Source organism: Diospyros lotus, chromosome 5 (genome assembly GCF_014633365.1).
Source record: "Diospyros lotus cultivar Yz01 chromosome 5, ASM1463336v1, whole genome shotgun sequence".
Classification (NCBI taxonomy): domain Eukaryota; kingdom Viridiplantae; phylum Streptophyta; class Magnoliopsida; order Ericales; family Ebenaceae; genus Diospyros; species Diospyros lotus.
The window spans coordinates 42,893,916-42,913,278 of record NC_068342.1 but is presented as its reverse complement, the minus strand read 5'-3'; the positions used below and the strand labels follow the sequence as shown (position 1 = coordinate 42,913,278).

At 37.8% G+C, this 19,363-nt stretch overlaps 1 protein-coding gene across 6 annotated transcripts in view; it reads left to right on the top strand.

Annotated features, from left to right (window-relative positions):
- LOC127801437 (uncharacterized) overlaps window positions 1–19,363 on the top strand; it is a 32,549-nt gene that overhangs the window by 9,016 nt on the left and 4,170 nt on the right. For all 6 annotated transcript variants that reach the window (XM_052336599.1, XM_052336601.1, XM_052336600.1 and 3 more), the window contains exons 3-9: window positions 6,244–6,326; window positions 6,495–6,570; window positions 6,701–6,768; window positions 8,310–8,394; window positions 8,950–9,071; window positions 9,153–9,236; window positions 10,611–10,757. In XM_052336599.1, the coding sequence (XP_052192559.1) occupies window positions 6,244–6,326; window positions 6,495–6,570; window positions 6,701–6,768; window positions 8,310–8,394; window positions 8,950–9,071; window positions 9,153–9,236; window positions 10,611–10,757 (665 nt within the window). The remainder of the gene's footprint in view (window positions 1–6,243; window positions 6,327–6,494; window positions 6,571–6,700; window positions 6,769–8,309; window positions 8,395–8,949; window positions 9,072–9,152; window positions 9,237–10,610; window positions 10,758–19,363) is intronic.

The following is a 19,363-nucleotide window of genomic DNA, read 5'->3' as shown; positions in this document are numbered from 1 at the left end:
CTGTTGTCTCTTGCAGTAAATTCAGATTGGCCTCTACACCAACTTGATGTCAAAAATGCGTTTCTTAACGGTGATCTTGAAGAGGAGGTCTTTATGAGTTTACCTCCTGGATTTGAAAATAAACTTGGGAGTAACAAAGTATGTAGACTGAAGAAATCCTTGTATGGTTTCAAACAGTCTCCAAGAGCATGGTTCGAACGCTTTGGAAAGGCAGTTACCAGTTATGGCTTCCTTCAAAGTCAGGCAGATCACACTATATTTTATAAACACTCAAAAGATGGTAAAGTTGCAATTTTGATTGTTTATGTTGATGACATTATTTTAACTGGTAATAATGAGACAGAGTTAGCAGTCCTCAAGCAGAAACTTGCAAATGAGTTCCAAATCAAAGATCTGAGAATCCTAAAATACTTCCTTGGAATGGAGTTTGCAAGATCCAAAGAAGGCATCTTTGTCAATCAGAGAAAATATGTTCTTGACCTTCTTGGAGAAACAGGATTACTCAGTTGCAAGGTGTCAGAAACTCCCATTGAGCCTAATGTGAAACTATATGCTGTCAAATCTGAAGAAGTAAAGGACAGGGAACAATATCAGAGACTTGTGGGCAGATTAATCTACTTGTCTCATACGCGACCTGACATTGCTTTTGCAGTGAGTGTGGTTAGTCAATTTATGCACTCACCAGGGCCAGAGCATTTTGAAGCAGTCTACAAAATCCTAAGATAACTGAAAGGTTCTCCTGGAAGAGGCTTACTATTCAAGAAACATGGCCATCTACAAGTTGAGATCTACACTGGTGCAGATTGGGCAGGAAGTGTTAATGATAGGAGATCTACTTCAGGCTACTGTTCGTTTGTTGGGGGAAACCTTGTCACCTGGCGAAGCAAAAAACAAAATGTTGTGGCTAGAAGTAGTGCAGAAGCAGAATTTAGAGCTGTTGCTCATGGAATCTGTGAGGGGATGTGGATCAAAAGGATACTTGAAGAGTTGAAATTTCCTCAATCAAAACCTATAAAAGTCTATTGTGACAACAAGGCTGCCATCTCTATTGCTCATAATCCGGTATTGCATGATCGTACGAAATATATAGAAGTGGACAAACATTTCATCAAGGAGAAACTCGATGCTGGAATAATATGCATGCCATATCTTTCAACAACTGAACAAATTGCTGATGTTCTAATTAAGGGTCTTCATAAGAAGCAATTTGATAGACTCATTGGCAAGCTAGCTATGGAAGACATCTACAAGCCAGCTTGAGGGGGAGTGCTGGAAATATGCTAAAATCAAGAGAGATTTGTCTTTGATCCTAAAATATTCTAGGATCTGAGTTTTATGTAAATAATATGTAAATATAGTAAGTCAAGGATGTAGTTTAGGATGTTGTCAATGTTTAGATTATTTCCTTCCTTTTTTGTTCATAATCCTCTCCTTAAAAGAGGATGCTGTTCTTGCTCATTTGTATCAATGAAGACAAATTGTCTTTGGTTATTTCTAAGATATAAGAGTATTGTTATCCATTGTTGTAAATCTAGATTGGGAATTGTTCCAATTCGATATAAAAAATGCATTCCTAAATGGGGAGTTAGAAGAAGAGGTATACATGAGGATTCCACCCGGATTTGAGAAAGAAGAAAGAAATGGCAAGGTATGCAAATTACATAGGTCTCTCTATGGGTTAAAACAATCTCTAAGGGCATGGTTTAAGAAATTCAGCTCTACCCTCACTAAATTTGGTTACAAACAAGGTGAGGCTGACCATACTCTCTTTACTAAACATGCTACTAACGGAAAAAGATGCATCTTAATTGTGTATGTAGACGATATAATTGTTACAAGGGATGACACTCATGAAATTGTAACTACTAAGGAGTCTACACAAGGAACAAAGACATGGGCCCCAATCATGTGTTGATAAGTAGTGATAAGGAGAGATTGAAGACCCAAAGAGATAATCTAGATAAGTTCCTAAAATTCAGGAGAAATAATAGGAGTAGGATGTGTTAGTTATCTTATCTTGTGTATCTTAAATTTATGTTGTATATTATCTTCTAAATATTTGGATTAGATAGCATAGAATCATTTATAAAGTTAGTACTCTTGATTAATCAAAGTAAGAGTTTGATTTCTCTCAAACTAAGTTTCTTGGTCTCGGGTTCCTGCCTAACCTCACTTTGTTCAATTCCCATGCATGTTATGAAATGTTATGTGTTCTCAATGATTACCTGATCTTGTATACAATGTGATAGGATGAAATAAACTAAGAACATGAAAGATATTCTATGTTGTTAAGCTTGTGGTTAATTGTTGTGGAACCATTGTGCTCAACAGTAGGAGGTAAATTTGCTAGGTACTTGTGGGATAGGACTCAGGCAGACCCACTGGCTACAAATATACGCCATTTGAGCTTGATAAACTATTGGTGGTGGTTTTATTGTTTAAATGTGATTAATGGTTCCATGTGTTCATCATGTTATATACGCGGAAATGGTTTATTGTCACTTTGTCATAGCTACACCATATTACTTGATCTGAATTATTGCCTTGGGAATATCTGGAAAATGTTATTTTACTTGTGAAATATAGTATCTTTTGCCTATGATCTAATAGATGCAAAAAACCCTTACTGAGTTGTCGAGCTTACCTCACCTCCTAACATGTTTTAGGTGGCTAACTGGATGCCTAGGATTGGGCTTGGATCTAGGGATCTAATAGTGAACTCTTAGTGCTACATTAGGTCTAGGGCTCAAGTGTAATATCTTTGTTCCTTTATTTAACTTGGATCTAGGGATCTAAAATTCTTTTTATATGTGTGACTATTGGTTTGTGAATTTGAATGATTGAAGAGGTTATTCGATGTTAGGCTTCGTGTTCCTTAAGATTTGGCTTGGGTACATGGCTAGTCATGCTTCCTGCTAGAGGGGATGTGACAGGTTCTACCCCAAAAACCTTGTTTGATTTCTTGAATCATGATTGCATCAAAGATGTGCATTGGCATCATGAATCCTTGGATGAAAACTTGCATCAAGCCTTGGTTGTTACATGCATCATAAAAACTATGGTCATAGATGTTGGACTTGTTTGATTTGTGTTGTAGGATCAATATATTGTCCACCATGGCTGTGTATTGATACATCCCCAAACCCGACACAAGTGTGTTACCTTTCCTCGTTGAGGCACAACTTTTGCACAAAGTGCATCATGACATATCATGCTTAAAAACATTCTAGAATCCTCATTAAGTGTTTCATCACTTTTTTTGGCATATTCAAACATGCTAGGTGATTCAAGCAAAATTAAAAGGAGTGGGAGTAGTTGAAGAATGAGCTTCTGATTTTCATGTTTTTATATCGTTATGTTCTTAAATGGTACCTTGTACATTTCAAGCATCTATCTTACTGGAAATGACATTGGGCGTGTAATAGAAATGTTTAGGCTTCATTTGGCATGGTTGAGTCAAATGAATTTCTACACTCACATCTTTGGAAATGATTGTAATATTTTCTATTGATTAGTTAATGGAAAAAGGGTGCTATTTCAGTAATGTTAGAATCCATATGAAGTCCATGGGTACATATTATTTTGATGGTGTATATGGAATGATGTTTGATAGAATTGACAGTTTACAAAGTTAAAGATGGTGGTACAATACAAAACATTCGTGAAAGGCCAAGGAAGAGAACTAGAAAGAAAGAAGAAACAACTGAAGGAGGGCATTTTGCCCAACTTTAATTGACAAAAGTTTGAAGTTTAACAAAAAGGTTCCCTTGTTTATGCGCCAGCTTTGGTCGACCGAACATAATTGCCTTAATCTCATGGGGTAACATGGGTTTGGTGCTTAAAGAGATTAAGGGATGGAAAAGGGAAATTTGTAAAATAAATTCCAGTGGTATTTTTATAATAAAGAAGAAAAATTCTTGGGATTTTGGTTGAATAACAAGCCCAAAGAGTGGGGTGTTATATTTCTCATATACCATGTTTATACAGAGTGTATGAGATCTTGTCTTGGTTTGGTTTATGCTATTGCTTGTCCTTCCATTTTCCTTATTAACTTTTGAAACTCTTGCCAAGAGCAACTTGCAAGGTAGTTGAAGTTGTGTTCTTTATAGATTATCATTATTTGTATGGTATGAAACTGTTAAACGATCGAGTCCAATGGCGATTAATAAGGTCAGTAGCTATTTCCTGCAAGGAGATGCGTTGTTAGTTCTTTCCTTCCTACCTCTGGTGAAACTTGGGGCTCGTTAGAGGGAACTCCTTGATCTCTTGCACAAAGTGCTGGAAATAATTTTTATTACTTCCCAAACTTTAACAAGCTAGAGGGTATTTATGATAACCCTAACACAACTAATTAGGAAGTTTTAACTTATTAAGGAAATAAACTAAATAAGGAAGAACTAAATGGGAAGTTCTAACTTATTAAGGAAATAAACTAAGGAAACTAACTAGTCCTTTTTAGATAAGGAAGCTAAGTAGTCCTTTTTAGTTTTAGGACGTCTCTGATACACATGGGTGATTGGCTACTTTGCTGGCTTTGCTCTTGTAAAGCTCATAACAGAAACCTTACTTTGCTAGTTTGCTTAGTTTGCATGATGGATATTGTAAATGCTTTCTTATTATTAGATCAATGCACTTAAGCATTTTCCAACTATTTTGGTTGGCTGTGCTAATTCTGTTAGTCCATGCAATTTGATCAAGGCCTATTATTTCCGTTTTAGAAACTTGGGTGGGGGGTTGGGGGTGCTATTGCCCCCTCTCAATTCTATATGGCTATGCCACTGCTGGAGCCAATCTAGACTTCTGCAATCTTTAGGCAGTAAACAGCAAATAGTATAGCCATCAAAAGTTGATAAAGGAATAGATAAGCTGGGCAGGGAAAGCAAACAAGAAAGTTGTCACTTCTGGGCAGCTTACAATATTATATTTATCATCTACCAATCAGATGCCCAGAGGTCTCAAGCCTTTAAGTGGATGCAACATATGGTTTGATATTAGTTCTAAAGAGATCATACTTCTACAGGTTTTAAAGTGCAATGTGTATGATGCAAATTCTCCAGATTTGTGACTAGAAGTTGTGATGATAAATAAGAGGTGTGAACAAAGCTTAATTGGATGACCAAATGTATAGTGTGATATTAATCATCAAGTTATTAGATTTCTAAATACTTTTAAGAATGCAATTCTTGGATTTGTTCTTAAAAGTTGAGATGGTAAATATATAGTGCTGATTGTTCAGGATGCAAGCACAACTGTAATTAAAGTGCCCAAAGGGGCAGACCTTGTCCAATTATTCAAGAGCTAATGATCAACTCTCTACGAAACCCTGAACCAAACTGTCGACTAAACAATCTATCCACAAAACATGTGGAGGAGGTCACACAAGAAGCTAATCCTTCCTTTAATCATACACTGTGTGGAAGGAAAATGTTCTCTTCAAAAAATGTAAAGAACTTCATTTTTTTTCCCCCTAAATTTCAAAAAGGTCTTTTCTTTAGGGTTTAGGGAAACACTTTTTTCCTTGCCATTTTGGTTATGCATTTGGCTTAACCAATGCTCTACTTCAAATCCCACATTGATAAGAGATGGAGTGCCACGCAAGCATATAGGATTTAGCTGAGCCTCACCTAACAATGATTGCTTTTAGGATGCAATCCCATGGATATTAGAATAGGACTCAAGTTTATCATTACTTCACTATTGGGCATACTAGAGTCTAGGTAGTCTTGGGCCAAGGCAGGCCCTTCCACTCCTTGGGGACTTGTGACTGAGGGCATCACGGGTTTGGCTGGGGGAGAATATTACATCTCACATGGTGAAGGTTTGTTGAAAAATACTAGAGTATTTGCCTGTGAAACTTGGATCTGTGACTTTTGAAATAATTGTGCTAGAAACAATACCTTTAGCTTTGATTGTTTGACTGGTGAAAAAACTGAACAGGCCTTATATTTGAAGCCATAAGGTGCTATTCTACTGCTTGGTACATTGGTTTTGCTAAGGTTGCTTTATATTTCTTTCTCTCTTTATTTATCTTTTGTGCATGGCCAGTTCTTTAATAAAATTGATTTTATTTCTACATCAAGATTTGGACAAAAAGCTTGTTAAATATCATGTCTGAAATGTGGATTCAATCAATCTATTTGATGAAAATGAATTGAGTTCCTCTATATTATTCTGTTATTTTAGACTTAACACATTTTCTCTAGTGCTAATTTGAGATTTTTCTTCCCATGTTTACCTATCTAGTCTCCATTGTGGGCCTGGTAATAATGGCCACTCTGTTCTTGCATGAGCTGAGATATTACCTTACCACTTATACTGTTCACCAGGTATGGTTTTATGTTCTTGGGAACCCTTGTATGCTCCATATTCTTCTAAATTTAGTACAGGGTTTATGAGTAAACTGCAGTTTAATCTATTATCTATGTTGTTGTTTATTTGGTAAATATCATCAAGTTTTATATATGAATTGTTTTATGGTCTTCTTATCTTGGCAGATGGCTGTAGATTTGAAACGTGGAGAAACCCTTCCAATCCACATAAATATGACCTTCCCTTCTTTACCTTGTGATGGTTAGTGCTATCATTAACTATACCTTGTATGATATTTTTACTTTGGCACAAGTTTCAATTGCTCTCAGTGATGTGGTAATATCACTTTCAAATATTGTACCCTATTCCTTTTTCCTTTGCTTTCTTTCAGTTCTAAGTGTGGATGCTATTGACATGTCTGGCAAGCATGAGGTGGATCTTGATACAAATATATGGAAAGTAAGATAGATTCTTATTCCCTGCTAAAATGTTTTCTTTCTGTTTGATATATAATCTGGTTGACCATATATATGAAACTGAAGTAATATTGGTGTTTGCTATGCCAATTGTAACCGAACAATTTTAGGAGAGTGTTTTGATTAGTTGTGGCAATGCATAGATGTTGTAGTTCGTGGATGAGTATTTCTCTTTTCTCTTGATGGCATTGTATGGTCCTTTCAATTGAGATTCAACCTTCAAGAGAGTGCGAAGCACCCCTCAAGGGCTTTTTCAAGATTGAGGGCCTAAGTTAGAGTGGCATTCTTCATATGGGCTAGAGGTTTTGTTGCCGAAAAGATTCATTCCATGGTACAACAACTACATATCAAGCCTTCATTCCACTGTGGGGTCAGCTACTTGAATTCTAACTTTGCCAATTATTTCTATTTATGGATTTATCTTTTTTTAGGATCTTATAACTCATGTTACACCTAAGTGTCTCCCATCAAGTTTGTCTTGGTCTACCTCTTACCTCTTTTGCTTGATACTGATAGTTAGGGTACATGGGACATGTTGGACTATGTTGTTGTGATAGCGATCTAACGTAATATGACACTCATTCGTACTTTGCTTTTGAGGTTGCATATTTTCTTTTTCCTTCTTGAAAAAGGGGAAAGGATGAGAGATTTTTGGATGAGACTTGGATAGTTGGCTCCAAATAAACAAAGGAAACGAGATTCAGATGCCTAATTTGTATGAATGTGTGATGTTGCACAGGCCCCTAGTGGCACTTGGATATGCATATAATTTGTACATATCACCACCTAGAGTTGGTGAGGTAGAATCTAGACTCCAACTTGGAGTTGACTTTCTGTCAGGTGATACACTAAGAAATTGGTTTGCTGACTCCCTTCTTATGTATACACAACATCACAGTTAATTATCTTTGAGCTTTCTATCTCTCTCTCCCCATATACTATTTGCATTTTCTCTTCCCTATTTTCTCTCTAGGGTAGTAAGACCTCAAAATTTCGAACAAGTAATTCTACCCTATGAAAAGGTTTTATTGTTGCTGACGGTTTTATGTAAGAGCTTATATTATTTTGTGATTTCAAAGATTAGAAGTGATTCACTCTTCCAATTGTTGCTGCTTATTGCAGCTAATTACACCTTACTGGAGTGACGTCAAACTCTCACAGTACCAATTGTTATGGGGTTATGATCAATAATGACAATTTAAAGAACCATTTGGTTATGTAGTTTAGGTTGGATGTAAATGAACCTGCAGAAACATTGTGGAGGTTATACTTTCGGTGCCCAGTGTTGCATTGTTGGACACTGACTAAGATAATAATTTAAGTACTTAATATGTTCTGTTTGCTATGGTATATGTAGGATCAATAGTTTTCAGTATTATGCATTTGTTTAGCATGAGCTTCAATTTAAATGGATGACTTGTTGTCATGCTTTTAATTTGCTCTTTCTCCTTCCCTCCATCCCACCCCTTCTCACATTTTAAGTCAATAAATTTCATTTGCTTTATCAATTGAGAGTTTCTGCAGGTTCGCTTGAATAATGATGGTCAAAACATTGGCTCTGAACATTTGTCAGATCTTGTGGAGAAGGAACATGCTGGTCATGAGCATGGTAATGACTCAAGTTGAACGTACTCCTGCATTCTGGGTTGAATTAAAACTCTTGCTTCTGCTTTTGGGTCCAATGTAGCATTCATTGTCTCCCTTTGTTAATGCATTTCAAATTTCATTCAAGATGTTTTGTGCATTGAGGTTACAATTACAGGTTTGGATCTTCCTGAAACAAGGAAATTATCAGAAAAATGCGTCAACTGCATTGCATAATCAACTTAAATCTGAATCAGAATCTTGATTCCCCAATATGCCATTGTTGGACTGACCTGCATATAGATAATTTTGTGATGGTTTATGGGATGAAAGACTCATGAAAGACCAGCATGCTTTATTGTGGAGCCCTTGAATCTTGAGAAGTTTTCTTGTAAAGGCAGGAACTGAACTGTCAGCACTGCCCTTTCATTTGCCACTATAAGATCCTTAGAGCTAAAATGGCACTAGCATTGTGTAATTCTTAACTAGCATAATAAAGTTATTTGCCTTGCAGTCTTTGTGTAGTTAAAGTAAGCTGTTTACCATTAATTTACTGATGCTCACAGAAATTGTTTATCAGATGGAAACAATAATCATCATGAGGATTCAAACCATAACATTCATCTGCATGGTTTTGACCAAGATGCTGAAAATCTTATTAAGCGGGTTAGGCAAGCATTGGCTAATGGAGAAGGATGCCAGGTACTTTAAATGTTCCCACTTTGAGATGCAAACATGTAGAGAATTTGTGGATCGGTTCATAAACTTAAAAGGTTATTGCAGGTCCACGGGGTACTAGATGTTCAAAGGGTTGCCGGGAACTTCCATATATCAGTTCATGGGTTAAATATTTTTGTTGCACAAATGGTCAGTTATTCATTTCTTTAATGTCTTTTATTATGATGTAATTCATATGGCAAGCCAGTAACTAGAAATATTAAAATAAAAAGGCTTCTCTGTAAACCAGACCTGTCCTCATAGTTTCTGGCTGTTCTCCCTTTTCGGCACATGTAGTGTCTCCAATCACCTGAGTGCCAATTGCAATTCTCTCTGAATCATACACTCTTTTTTCTATCCATTTCCCACTCATCCATTAAAAAGCATTTTATAACCTCAAACAACCTCTATGCTATGATGCTTCAATAGTCCAGACAGTTGTTCAATTCAGCTTCCAACTCTCTTTTCTTAAGATGTCCCAACTCCTATAACTATGTAAGCCTATTTAGCAGCTCATTTCGGTTCTCTTTTTGGATGGTTAAACTCCCAGTACTAGCCCTTTTCAACTCTCAACTGCAGCTGCTATACTCTCTCTCTCTCTCTCTCTCTCTCTCTCAGAGTTATTTCTGTGATCATCAAGTTTTTGGGGAGAGAGAGAGAGAGAATGTGTATTTTAGCTCCTTTACTAGTCTTTTTTTAAGATGCCCCGACACCTATACTCATGTAGGCCTAGTTAGCAGCTCATTTGGGTTCTCTTTTTGGATGGTTAAATTCCCAGTACTAGCCCTTTTCAGCTCTCAACTGCAGCTGCTGTGAGTGCTCTCTCTCTCTCTCTCTCTCAGTTATTTCTGTGATCACCAAGTGTTTGGAGAATATGTATTTCAGCTAACCAAACCTTACCTTCTGCATATACAAATAGTGGCTGTCACATTTTTTTCCCTCTAGGTTGTGACTGGATTTATTTTCCATGCCTATATAATCACTCTTTTTCTCTCATAAATGGAATTTCTGTACCATGAAAAAGAGCTCATATCCTAATGTCGTCTCCAATTGGAAATCTAGAGATGGATATTCACGTAAGATGGCTGCATGTGGGTTTTGACTTTCGACCATACTTGATATTGAGATTGGAGCATTTTGGCTCCTTTCAAGATACTAGACTTGTTTTACAATGTCATACAGAAAGTTAAAGGGGCTGGTCAATTCCTCAGTACTTCCAAATAGACCTTTGGTATGTTACTTAAAACACCAGTAAGTTAAGAGGGCAACTTCTGCCATTATAAGAACAATAAAATTTCTTATCTTGAAGAAAATGGCTAAATAGTTAAAATATTTTGTTCACTCTGAAGTGCTTCATGGAATCACGGATATGAAGGGCATCTTCTGTTTGTCAGCCCTTTTGAATGTTTTGAACTGCTAATGTGGATGTTACTTCATATCTCACCTGCTTCAACTGCATTTTTATTCACTAATCATATCATTACCAGTTAGTTACCACTTTTTTGTACTTTTTATCTCCAACAGATCTTTGAAGGGGCAACTCATGTCAATGTAAGTCATGTTATTCATGATTTATCATTTGGGCCAAAATATCCTGGGATTCACAACCCATTAGATGGGACTTCACGGATACTGCATGCTACAAGTGGAACTTTCAAATATTACATAAAGGTGTTGTATCGCCTTCTGTCATAACTTTACTGATTTATCTCCTGATATACTTGCTTCATATACTTGCTTAGATCTTTCCATTTAAGGCTAGGGGTGTGCATAATTTTGGTCCAAACCATTAAACCAAACTAGACCGGTTAGTTTGGTGTTGTTTGGTTTTAAGGTTTCCTAAAAACAGTTTGGTTTGAATTTTGTTCAAAAGGAAGTTTACGATTTGGTTTCAATTTATGATACAAGAAACCATGAACCAAACCATAAACTGTCTTATATAATATAATACAATATCTTTATTATATATTAAAATATAATATATTAATACATTATAATTATAATATAAAATCTAAACAGTAATAAAAAAAGGACATATCTAAGCAGTGTTATAGTTGTTGCAATTTATAAAATATGTCTATAAAAAAAGTATGTGGGTAAGAAATTGGTTGTTTTGGGTGTACAAGGGAAAAAAGATGGATCTTTTTATAAAAATAGGGATTTGCTGCAGATGCTGTGTTCATTCTACATCTGTTATAGTCGGTCAGATCCAAGCAAATAAATATTAAATAGAAGGAATGGCCAAAAAAAGTGTGTAATCTAGAAATTATTATTAAACAATTGGAACAGAAACAATCTAACGAAGCAGCCATGGTTGCAGGATTAAGAATTTGGTACGGGCTACCCAAGTTTATAAAATATATATATAATTCTTATGTTGTTCAAACCATGTTTTGAACCAAACAAACTGTAATTTTATGGTTTGGTTTCACTACTAAAATAGTTTCATTTAGTTTCAAAATTCATCTTGGAAAGTTTCTGTTAGGATCACTAGAATTTACTATCCTGTTGGACATTATCTAACAAATTCTAGAATAGCTGTGGAAGAATATTCATGGTTGCTCTGGGTTGTCTCACACTGTGCGTGGAACTTTTTGTCTTGTTTTTGATGCGTGTTATGTGGTGTATCTGGTGTGAGAGGAACTCAAAGAGAATTTGATGGAGTTGGGTGTTTGATTCATGGTGTGAAAGAATCCATTTTCTCCTCTATATTTTTGGTTGAGAGGGACTCTTCTTTCTCTGATGCGTCTTTTTGCTGTTCAGAGATGATTTTCACCTCAATGTACATGTAGACTCGTAATTTTTTTTTTTTTTTTTTTGGCTGAGTTGACATACTATCTTTAATATTGGATTCGTCCCTTTTCTAGTATTTCTTTTGATATGGTTCTATTTATAGAAAAATCTGCAGCTTTGGTTGGTATGACAAGGCCAAGACTGGGTACTGAATTGTTAATCATTTATTCTTCTTGTAAGAATCATGAGGTTTTAAGAATGATATGTGTAAAATACTACCCACATGCAAAAGGAGAGGATTACATAAGTAATATCCTACCTAAAAACTACAATTAGTCGAAAGCCTCTACAAAATCCAAAAAATTGACAAGTCAAAAGGTTCAACACCGAAGTTCAAGTATGCAAATTGAGAGTAGTCTACTCTTGAGCCTAATTCAGTGAGCTTCACATTGTTCAAAGGATGAGACTAACAATGAAGCTTTTTTCATTCTCTTCAGCACAAAATTACCTTTCCAAGCAATGGCCACATCTTCAAGGAACCAGCCAAAAATGCCCAAGAATAAGACAACATAATTCTCTAGGTGAGGTGGTCAACTAACTTGCATCTGCTTCACACATGAACAATAACTAAATAGCATCTGCTCCTGCTAATAAGATCATCCAAGAATAAGACACCAGAATTCTCTAGGTGTAGTAAGGAGGTGGCCAACTAACTTACCATCTGCTTTGCACAAAAAGAAAGCCCCCTCAAAACAAGCCATAGAGACCTTACTAATCACGTTTTTTGTAGAGTGATTTCACCTCAAAATAGCTCGAGGCATTTTTGGTCCACCAATTCCATCTTAGGCTATATAGAGAGATAAACGATGAAGAAGAGGCATCAACTCTTAAGAACTTTTGCCTTAATACATATTCTTCCAATATCGAAACTACAACATTGATTATCCCTGCTGCCCATCTACTGCCCATGTTACAAAACAAAATCATGAAGCCCTTCCTTGGAAATGGATGAATCTCCAAAAGTCCCTACTTTTTTTTTTTTTTTTTTTTTGGGGGGGGGGAATAGGATTGGATATATAGATTAGAAGATGCCACATAGGGAGTGAATCCTATAGAAAAGGAACAAGAAGGGAAGAAGTTCAATCTTTCCAAATCCAAAAACTAGAATGTGTCATGACCCTAGGATATAAACATTATTGTTTCATAGATGTATTTTCTCCTTTGTTGTACTCTAGGTTGTTGTAATGTTGTACCTTCAGCTTACAGCCTATAAATAAGCTAAGGTAGTTAGAGAGTGTATGATTGATGAATGAATTGAATTTTGTTTCCCTCTCAAATGCTTTCTCCCTCTCCGTTTCATCTGAATTCTCCCTCAATTCTCTCTGTTTTTGTTCAAATTTCTTCCATAAGTTCATTTAGGAAAACCCTAGGGATGTGACAATTGGTATCAGAGCCAATCGTTCCTCGGTTGTAAATTCGATTGTTTCTCTGGAAGCTATAATTGAGCCGGTTGATTTTTTAGCTGTTAATTTTCGTTGTCAATCCACCGAAATAGAGTCTGGCGACTTTTGGTGGTGATTTCGGCGACATCTGTTAACTGCAACAAAGCCAATCAAGGAAGAATCAGGACCTAACGATTGGTCTCGGTGGTGAATTAGGTGATTACCAACAGTTGCGTTGATCCGATTTTGAAGACATTAGAAACCAATCATAAAGGTGAAGGCGGAGAAGCAACTCTCAATTTGACTTCTGAGGGTGAAGCAAGAGATTGATTCTCGATGATGATATCCGACACTCCTTGACTATTAATTTATGACAATATTCGACCTTCGCTTCCTGATGCTTCTCGGCATTTAATGTTCAATCAATCCTTAGCTATGAGTTAGGCGGTCTACAAGCACTCTTCACAGTGGTCAGTCGAATGTTGTGGTTACATTGGAGATGGCAAAAATGTGCATGAATCAGGCAAGCATTGGTTATGGAAGAAGAAAATCGGATGAAATGATTGGAAACTAGGATGAACAATCTAGAAATAGGCTTAGGACATCTTCAAGTGGAGGTGAGTTGCTATCAAGCTGAATGCGCCTCAACAAGATGTCACGACCCTAAGGGTAAATCCGTGAAGGGGCCAGTAGTAGCCATTAGTTGTTTATAGCTGTGTGTGTGTGTGGGGGGGGGGGGGGGGGGGGGGTTAAGTGGTTAGGCTAACTGTGCAACAAAAGCTGTTATGATTAGTTAGCTATGTTGTTACATTGTTAGAGGGTTGTTATGGTTGCTAGAGGCTCTATATAAGAGACCTATGGCAGTAAGATAGGAATCATCAAGAATAATGACAAGTCTTCTCTTTCAATACTCTTTCTTGACTCTCTCATTTCTCTCTCGTTCTCTATTTCTCCCTTGTTTTCTCATTCTATCTGTTTCTTCCTAAATTCATATCTTCTTCTGGAATTCAACTCGAATTCCTTCACTTGCCCAACCCTCAATCTGAGGGCTTGACACAAGAACAGTAATCATGGACGAATATGCCATGACAAGAAAAGAAATCAAGGAGGCACGCAACCAACTTGTTAATCTCACCCACAAGCTGGAGGACTTACTAATTTTGATGTCAAAGAAATACTAGATCAGCCACTAGTTGAACCTCTTTCAAAATCCACTGCTAAACTGATTCTAGCAGAAGCTGGAATCCTACCTATTGCCTCTGGTGTGCTGTAAGAATCGGATTAGGCAATTTCGAATGCCAAGGCACTTGCCGGAAAAATCAACGTGGCACCATTGGAGGAGGTACCTGTTGAAGATGAAACTGAGATGTACGCCAACAATCCAGAAGTCAAAGATGTTGGAACGAAAACAATCACAAGAACCTTAAATTCTTGAAGGAAAAGACAACCCATCATCAGGATTAAAAGACATTGCAGAATTACCTACACTGGATCAGGTAACTCTGACTGAAAAATCAGTCAACTGTGAAGAAATCTATGCCTTAATCACAGTGAATAACCAATGGAGAATTCAAGTTTGGTTAGAGGTTGATGGAGGGTGCTCGTGTTAGGAGAAATTTGATCACTTTGAAATTCTCTAGCAGTACATTCATGATCTGGAACAAAGGAGGATGTAGAAGGGAAAATTGAAACGAGATGAACAGATGATGGTGGAAGAGTTTTTTGCTGTCAAGAACAAGACTCTTGCTATTTTTATTGTTCATATTTCTGTTGGTGAGCTGCAGAGTCAAATCCGGTCTTGGCTTGATAATATGGTTGAAGAGAAAGAGATGGAAAAACAAAGGAAAATGAAAGTAAGAGAAAAGAACAAGAAAAGGCGAAGGATAAACCAAATAGCAAAAACGGGAATTGGATAAAGAAACAACGCTCAATGGTAATAAGTTTCTTGGGAATAAGAAACCTCTCAAGGAGGGAGAATTGTCATAACCCAGGGATATAGACATAATTGTTTTATTGATGTATTTTCTTTTGTACTGTAGGCTGTTGTAGTGTTATTAAAGAATGTATGATTGATGAACGAATTGAATTTCGTTTCCCTCTCAAATGCTCTCTCCCTTTCTATTTCCTTTGAATTCTCTCTATTTTTGTTTTGATTTCTCCTTCCCATTCTACTCTCCATTCCCAATTTCTTCCATAAGTCCATTCTAAACCCTAGGAATGTGACAAAATGTCATCTATAAACAAGTAAACAACATAGATGAGGACAAACAAATAGGAATCCTCCTCAACCACAAGAAAAGATAAGACATAGTGCATCCACTCAAACAAGAAGTGCAATTCTCTAAGCTCTCAAATTTTCTCCTATTTCTTTTACATGGTTTGGGTATGAGTTAGGCCATAGTTCTGAAAGGCGATAGGCGGATCGAGGCGCAAAGGGTTCTGGAGCCTAAGGTGCGAGGTGCACGAGGCGAGGCACACCTTTTAGAAAAAAAACTCAAAATCTTGTAAAATCATAAACAATTATCAAATTATCAATGATAATACATGCATATCATTTATGATTCATCATCTTCAAATTCTAAACTTACAACATCAAAGTTGATTCATTCATCATACAAATTCTAAACTAGAAACATCATCAAAGTTCAAACTCAAACAAGTACCAATCATCATGCAAAGTTCTAAACAAACACATTAACACTACAAGTCCACAATTAATAAAGAAGTTCTAATCAATCATCATCAAGAAGATCATCAACATCAAGGTCAATATCTTCATCATCCCCTTCAATCACCCCTTCATCTTCTACTTCCTCTCCCAATTCTTCTCCCTCCTCCAAGCCTTCATCATCGTCGGTCTCTTCATGATCTTTCATCATTGTACGAGTGGCTTCCACCTCTTGTTTGAGAAGGGGAACCCTAACTTCATGGTAATTAGGCGGCTTCACACCCGGACTATACTAACCAACTGCTTCTATAAAGATTTTGAAACTGTCATATGTCACTACATTGAATGGAATGCCTGCATCATACATCCATTGTGCAAACCTTCTACAAACTTGAGCTCTTAACTCTTTTTTCGCAAAATCATTGTCGCCCAACCTTGTTTGCCTTCCTTTGCTCTTGCTTTTCAACACAGTAACTTCTGGGTATTTAAGAAAAATATCAAGTGGACCCTTTTGTGTTGGCCCTTTAACACTACCAATATCGCTTCCACTTCCGGTAAATACATTGGGTCTTTTTCTACTTAGTGGTGGCTCCTCCTCCTCGTCATATCCTTCACCAAATTGAAAATCATCATCTAATGGTGCCATATTTCTCTCATCCCTATCATTCTTATTCTTTTGCATGTACTCTCAAATCTCTGGTTTTATTGATAAAGGACATTTTGGACAAGCTTTAGTATTCCTAAAACTACCCACAAGATGTTCCGTCCGAAATATGCCACATTTCGTTACTTTACAACAAAATTTACATGTGGTATTTCTGTCATTAGGATCAGTTTCAAAGTAATTCCATGCCCGGTCTGTTTTGGAAGTTGTCGACGACATTAACTAGGCTGCCGCAACACAGTTCCAACTTCCACAAAATTCTCCAATCAACAAGAAAACAACAACCGTATAAAGAGAGGTGAGCGTGGCTTGATAGCATCGAGGAGAGGAAGATCGGGTTGATCGACGGTTGGCGTTGGAGAAGATGGGAGTTTCTAGTGTCTGGACAGCTTGAGAAGGGTGTTTCTAGCAGCTAGCTTGAAGGTTGGAAGGAGAGGGAGAAGATGGGAGTGACGAGTCGACCTGTCGACTTGGGTTGCCTAGATTTTAAATAAAACCTAGGTTTCATGAGGCACGCCTCATGCCCCCAGCGCCTTGCTGTGCAAGGCAAGGCCCTCTCAGAAAATGCGTCACCACGGCCCAGTCAAGGTGCCGAACTAACTCCTTAAGGCGCCTTATGCCTAAGCGTGCCTCTAACATCTATGCTCATGTGTTATACCAGTCAGTACATAGTTCTATTTCTGTATACTTCTGATTTATAGGCTCTCAAATTACATGATAAAATCATTGTAGCATGCAATTTGTGGTTCCATTGGTTAATTGATGTTTTATACATGGTGGAAAATTGTCAGCTACACAATGTGAATTGATTTGACTGTATTGATGATACTTTTTTCACGTGGAATACTGGTAAATCTTTAAACTGAAATTTGTTTTATTATATATGTATGAAATTCTTTATTTTTGGTGTTAATCCTTATGTGGGGTGACCTTCACTAGGCTCTAAGCTCACCAATCTCCCTAACATATTTTTTTGGTAAGTAGGAATAGGGGGCTAAACATGGACTTGGATAAGGGGGATTATTAGTGGACTTTGTTTGAGATGATTTAGTTTTCAGTTATTTTTTTTGTTATTTCAGTTATGTAAATATGGGAGGATTTTAGGCTTTGTGAACTTTAAGTCTTGTTTAGGGTTCATGGCTGATTACACAACCTGTGGAGGGGGGTATCACATACTCCCACAGATCCACTAACACATAAAAAATGAGTCAAGAGGGCTATCAAAAGTATGGGGGCTAGGCATGAATCCCACATCGCTGAGGGGCTCATAAGTGCGGTGGGCCTCATAGTCATTGAAGAGCGATAGCTGAGAGCTGACCCACAGCTGTGGGCCCCATGATGATGACACGATGTGTGTAATACCCCAAAGAGCCCAAATGAGGGTAGTATATATCGAGAATAAGTAAGGAATGAAACAACACCAGCTGAATACCTTTTGAGCTAAATGTAGGCAGAAAACTCCCAAGTTAAGTGTGCTTGTCCTAGGGTAATCCAAGGATGGGTGACCCCCCTAGGAAGTTCGCGTAGGCCCATCGGGGTAAGTTGTCCCGGACCTTCCTATCGCTCGATGTGGGGTGTTACAAAAATGTGTGTCAACATTTGGCGTCGTCTGTGGGAACCCTTCGAGGGTACCGCCCATCACCCCCTAGCACTGGGCAGGCTAAGGGGCCGATTGGTCCCTAGGCATGAATCCCACATTGGTTGCCCTGTGATGGGCTCATAAGTGCGGTGGGCCTCATAGTCGTTGAAAAGCGATAGCTGAGAGTTGACCCGCAACTATGGGCCCCATGATGATGACACGATGTGTGTAATACCTCAAAAAGCCCACATGAGGGTAGTATATATCGAGAATAAGTAAGGAATGAAACAATACCAGCTGAATACCTTTTGGACTGAATGTAGGCAGAGAACTCCCAAGTTAAGCGTGTTTGACTTAAGGTAATTCAAGGATGGGTCACCTCCCGGAAAGTTCACATAGGCCCACAGGGTAAGTTATTCCGGACCTTCCTATCGCTCGATGTGGGGTGTTACAAAAATGTGTCAACAGGGGCTTTCTTGAATTTTATTTAGTACCAGAAAGGCAATGGGTTGTTTTTGGAAAGATAAGTGGTGTGGGGGGTTGGTCTTTAATATGTTCCTCCTAGCTTCCAACAACACCACACCCCCACTAGCTAGCGCATTTTTTTATCCATGCCTAACTCAAATGTTAAGGTGCACCTAGGCCAAGGAGCCTTTAGGCGCCAGTTCGGCCCCTCGACTGGGCCGAGGCAACGCATTTTTTGGGAGGCCCTCGCCTTGCACGGGGAGGCGTCAGGGCATCCACGCCTCATGAAACCTAGGTTTTATTTAAAACTTGGGTAGCCCAGGTCAGTTTGTCACTCCCATCTTCCTCCTGACGTCACTCCCATCTTCTCCATCTCATTTCGACCTTCAAGCCAGCCGCCGGAAACTCCCATCTTCTCCGGTGCCAGCCACCGATTGACTTGATCTTCCTTTCCTCGTTGCTGTCAAGCCGCGCTCGCCGCTTTTTATATTATTGTTGTTTTCTTGTTGATCGGAAAATTTTGTGGAAGTTGGAACTGTGTTACAACAGCCTAGTCAATGTTGTTGACAACTTCCAAAACTGACCTGGCATGGAATTACTTTGAAGCTAATCCTAGTGGCAAAAATACCACCACATGTAAATTTTATCGTAAAGTAACGAAAGGTGGCATATTTCGGACGAAACATCTTGTGGGTGGTTTTAGGAATACTAAAACTTGTCCAAAAT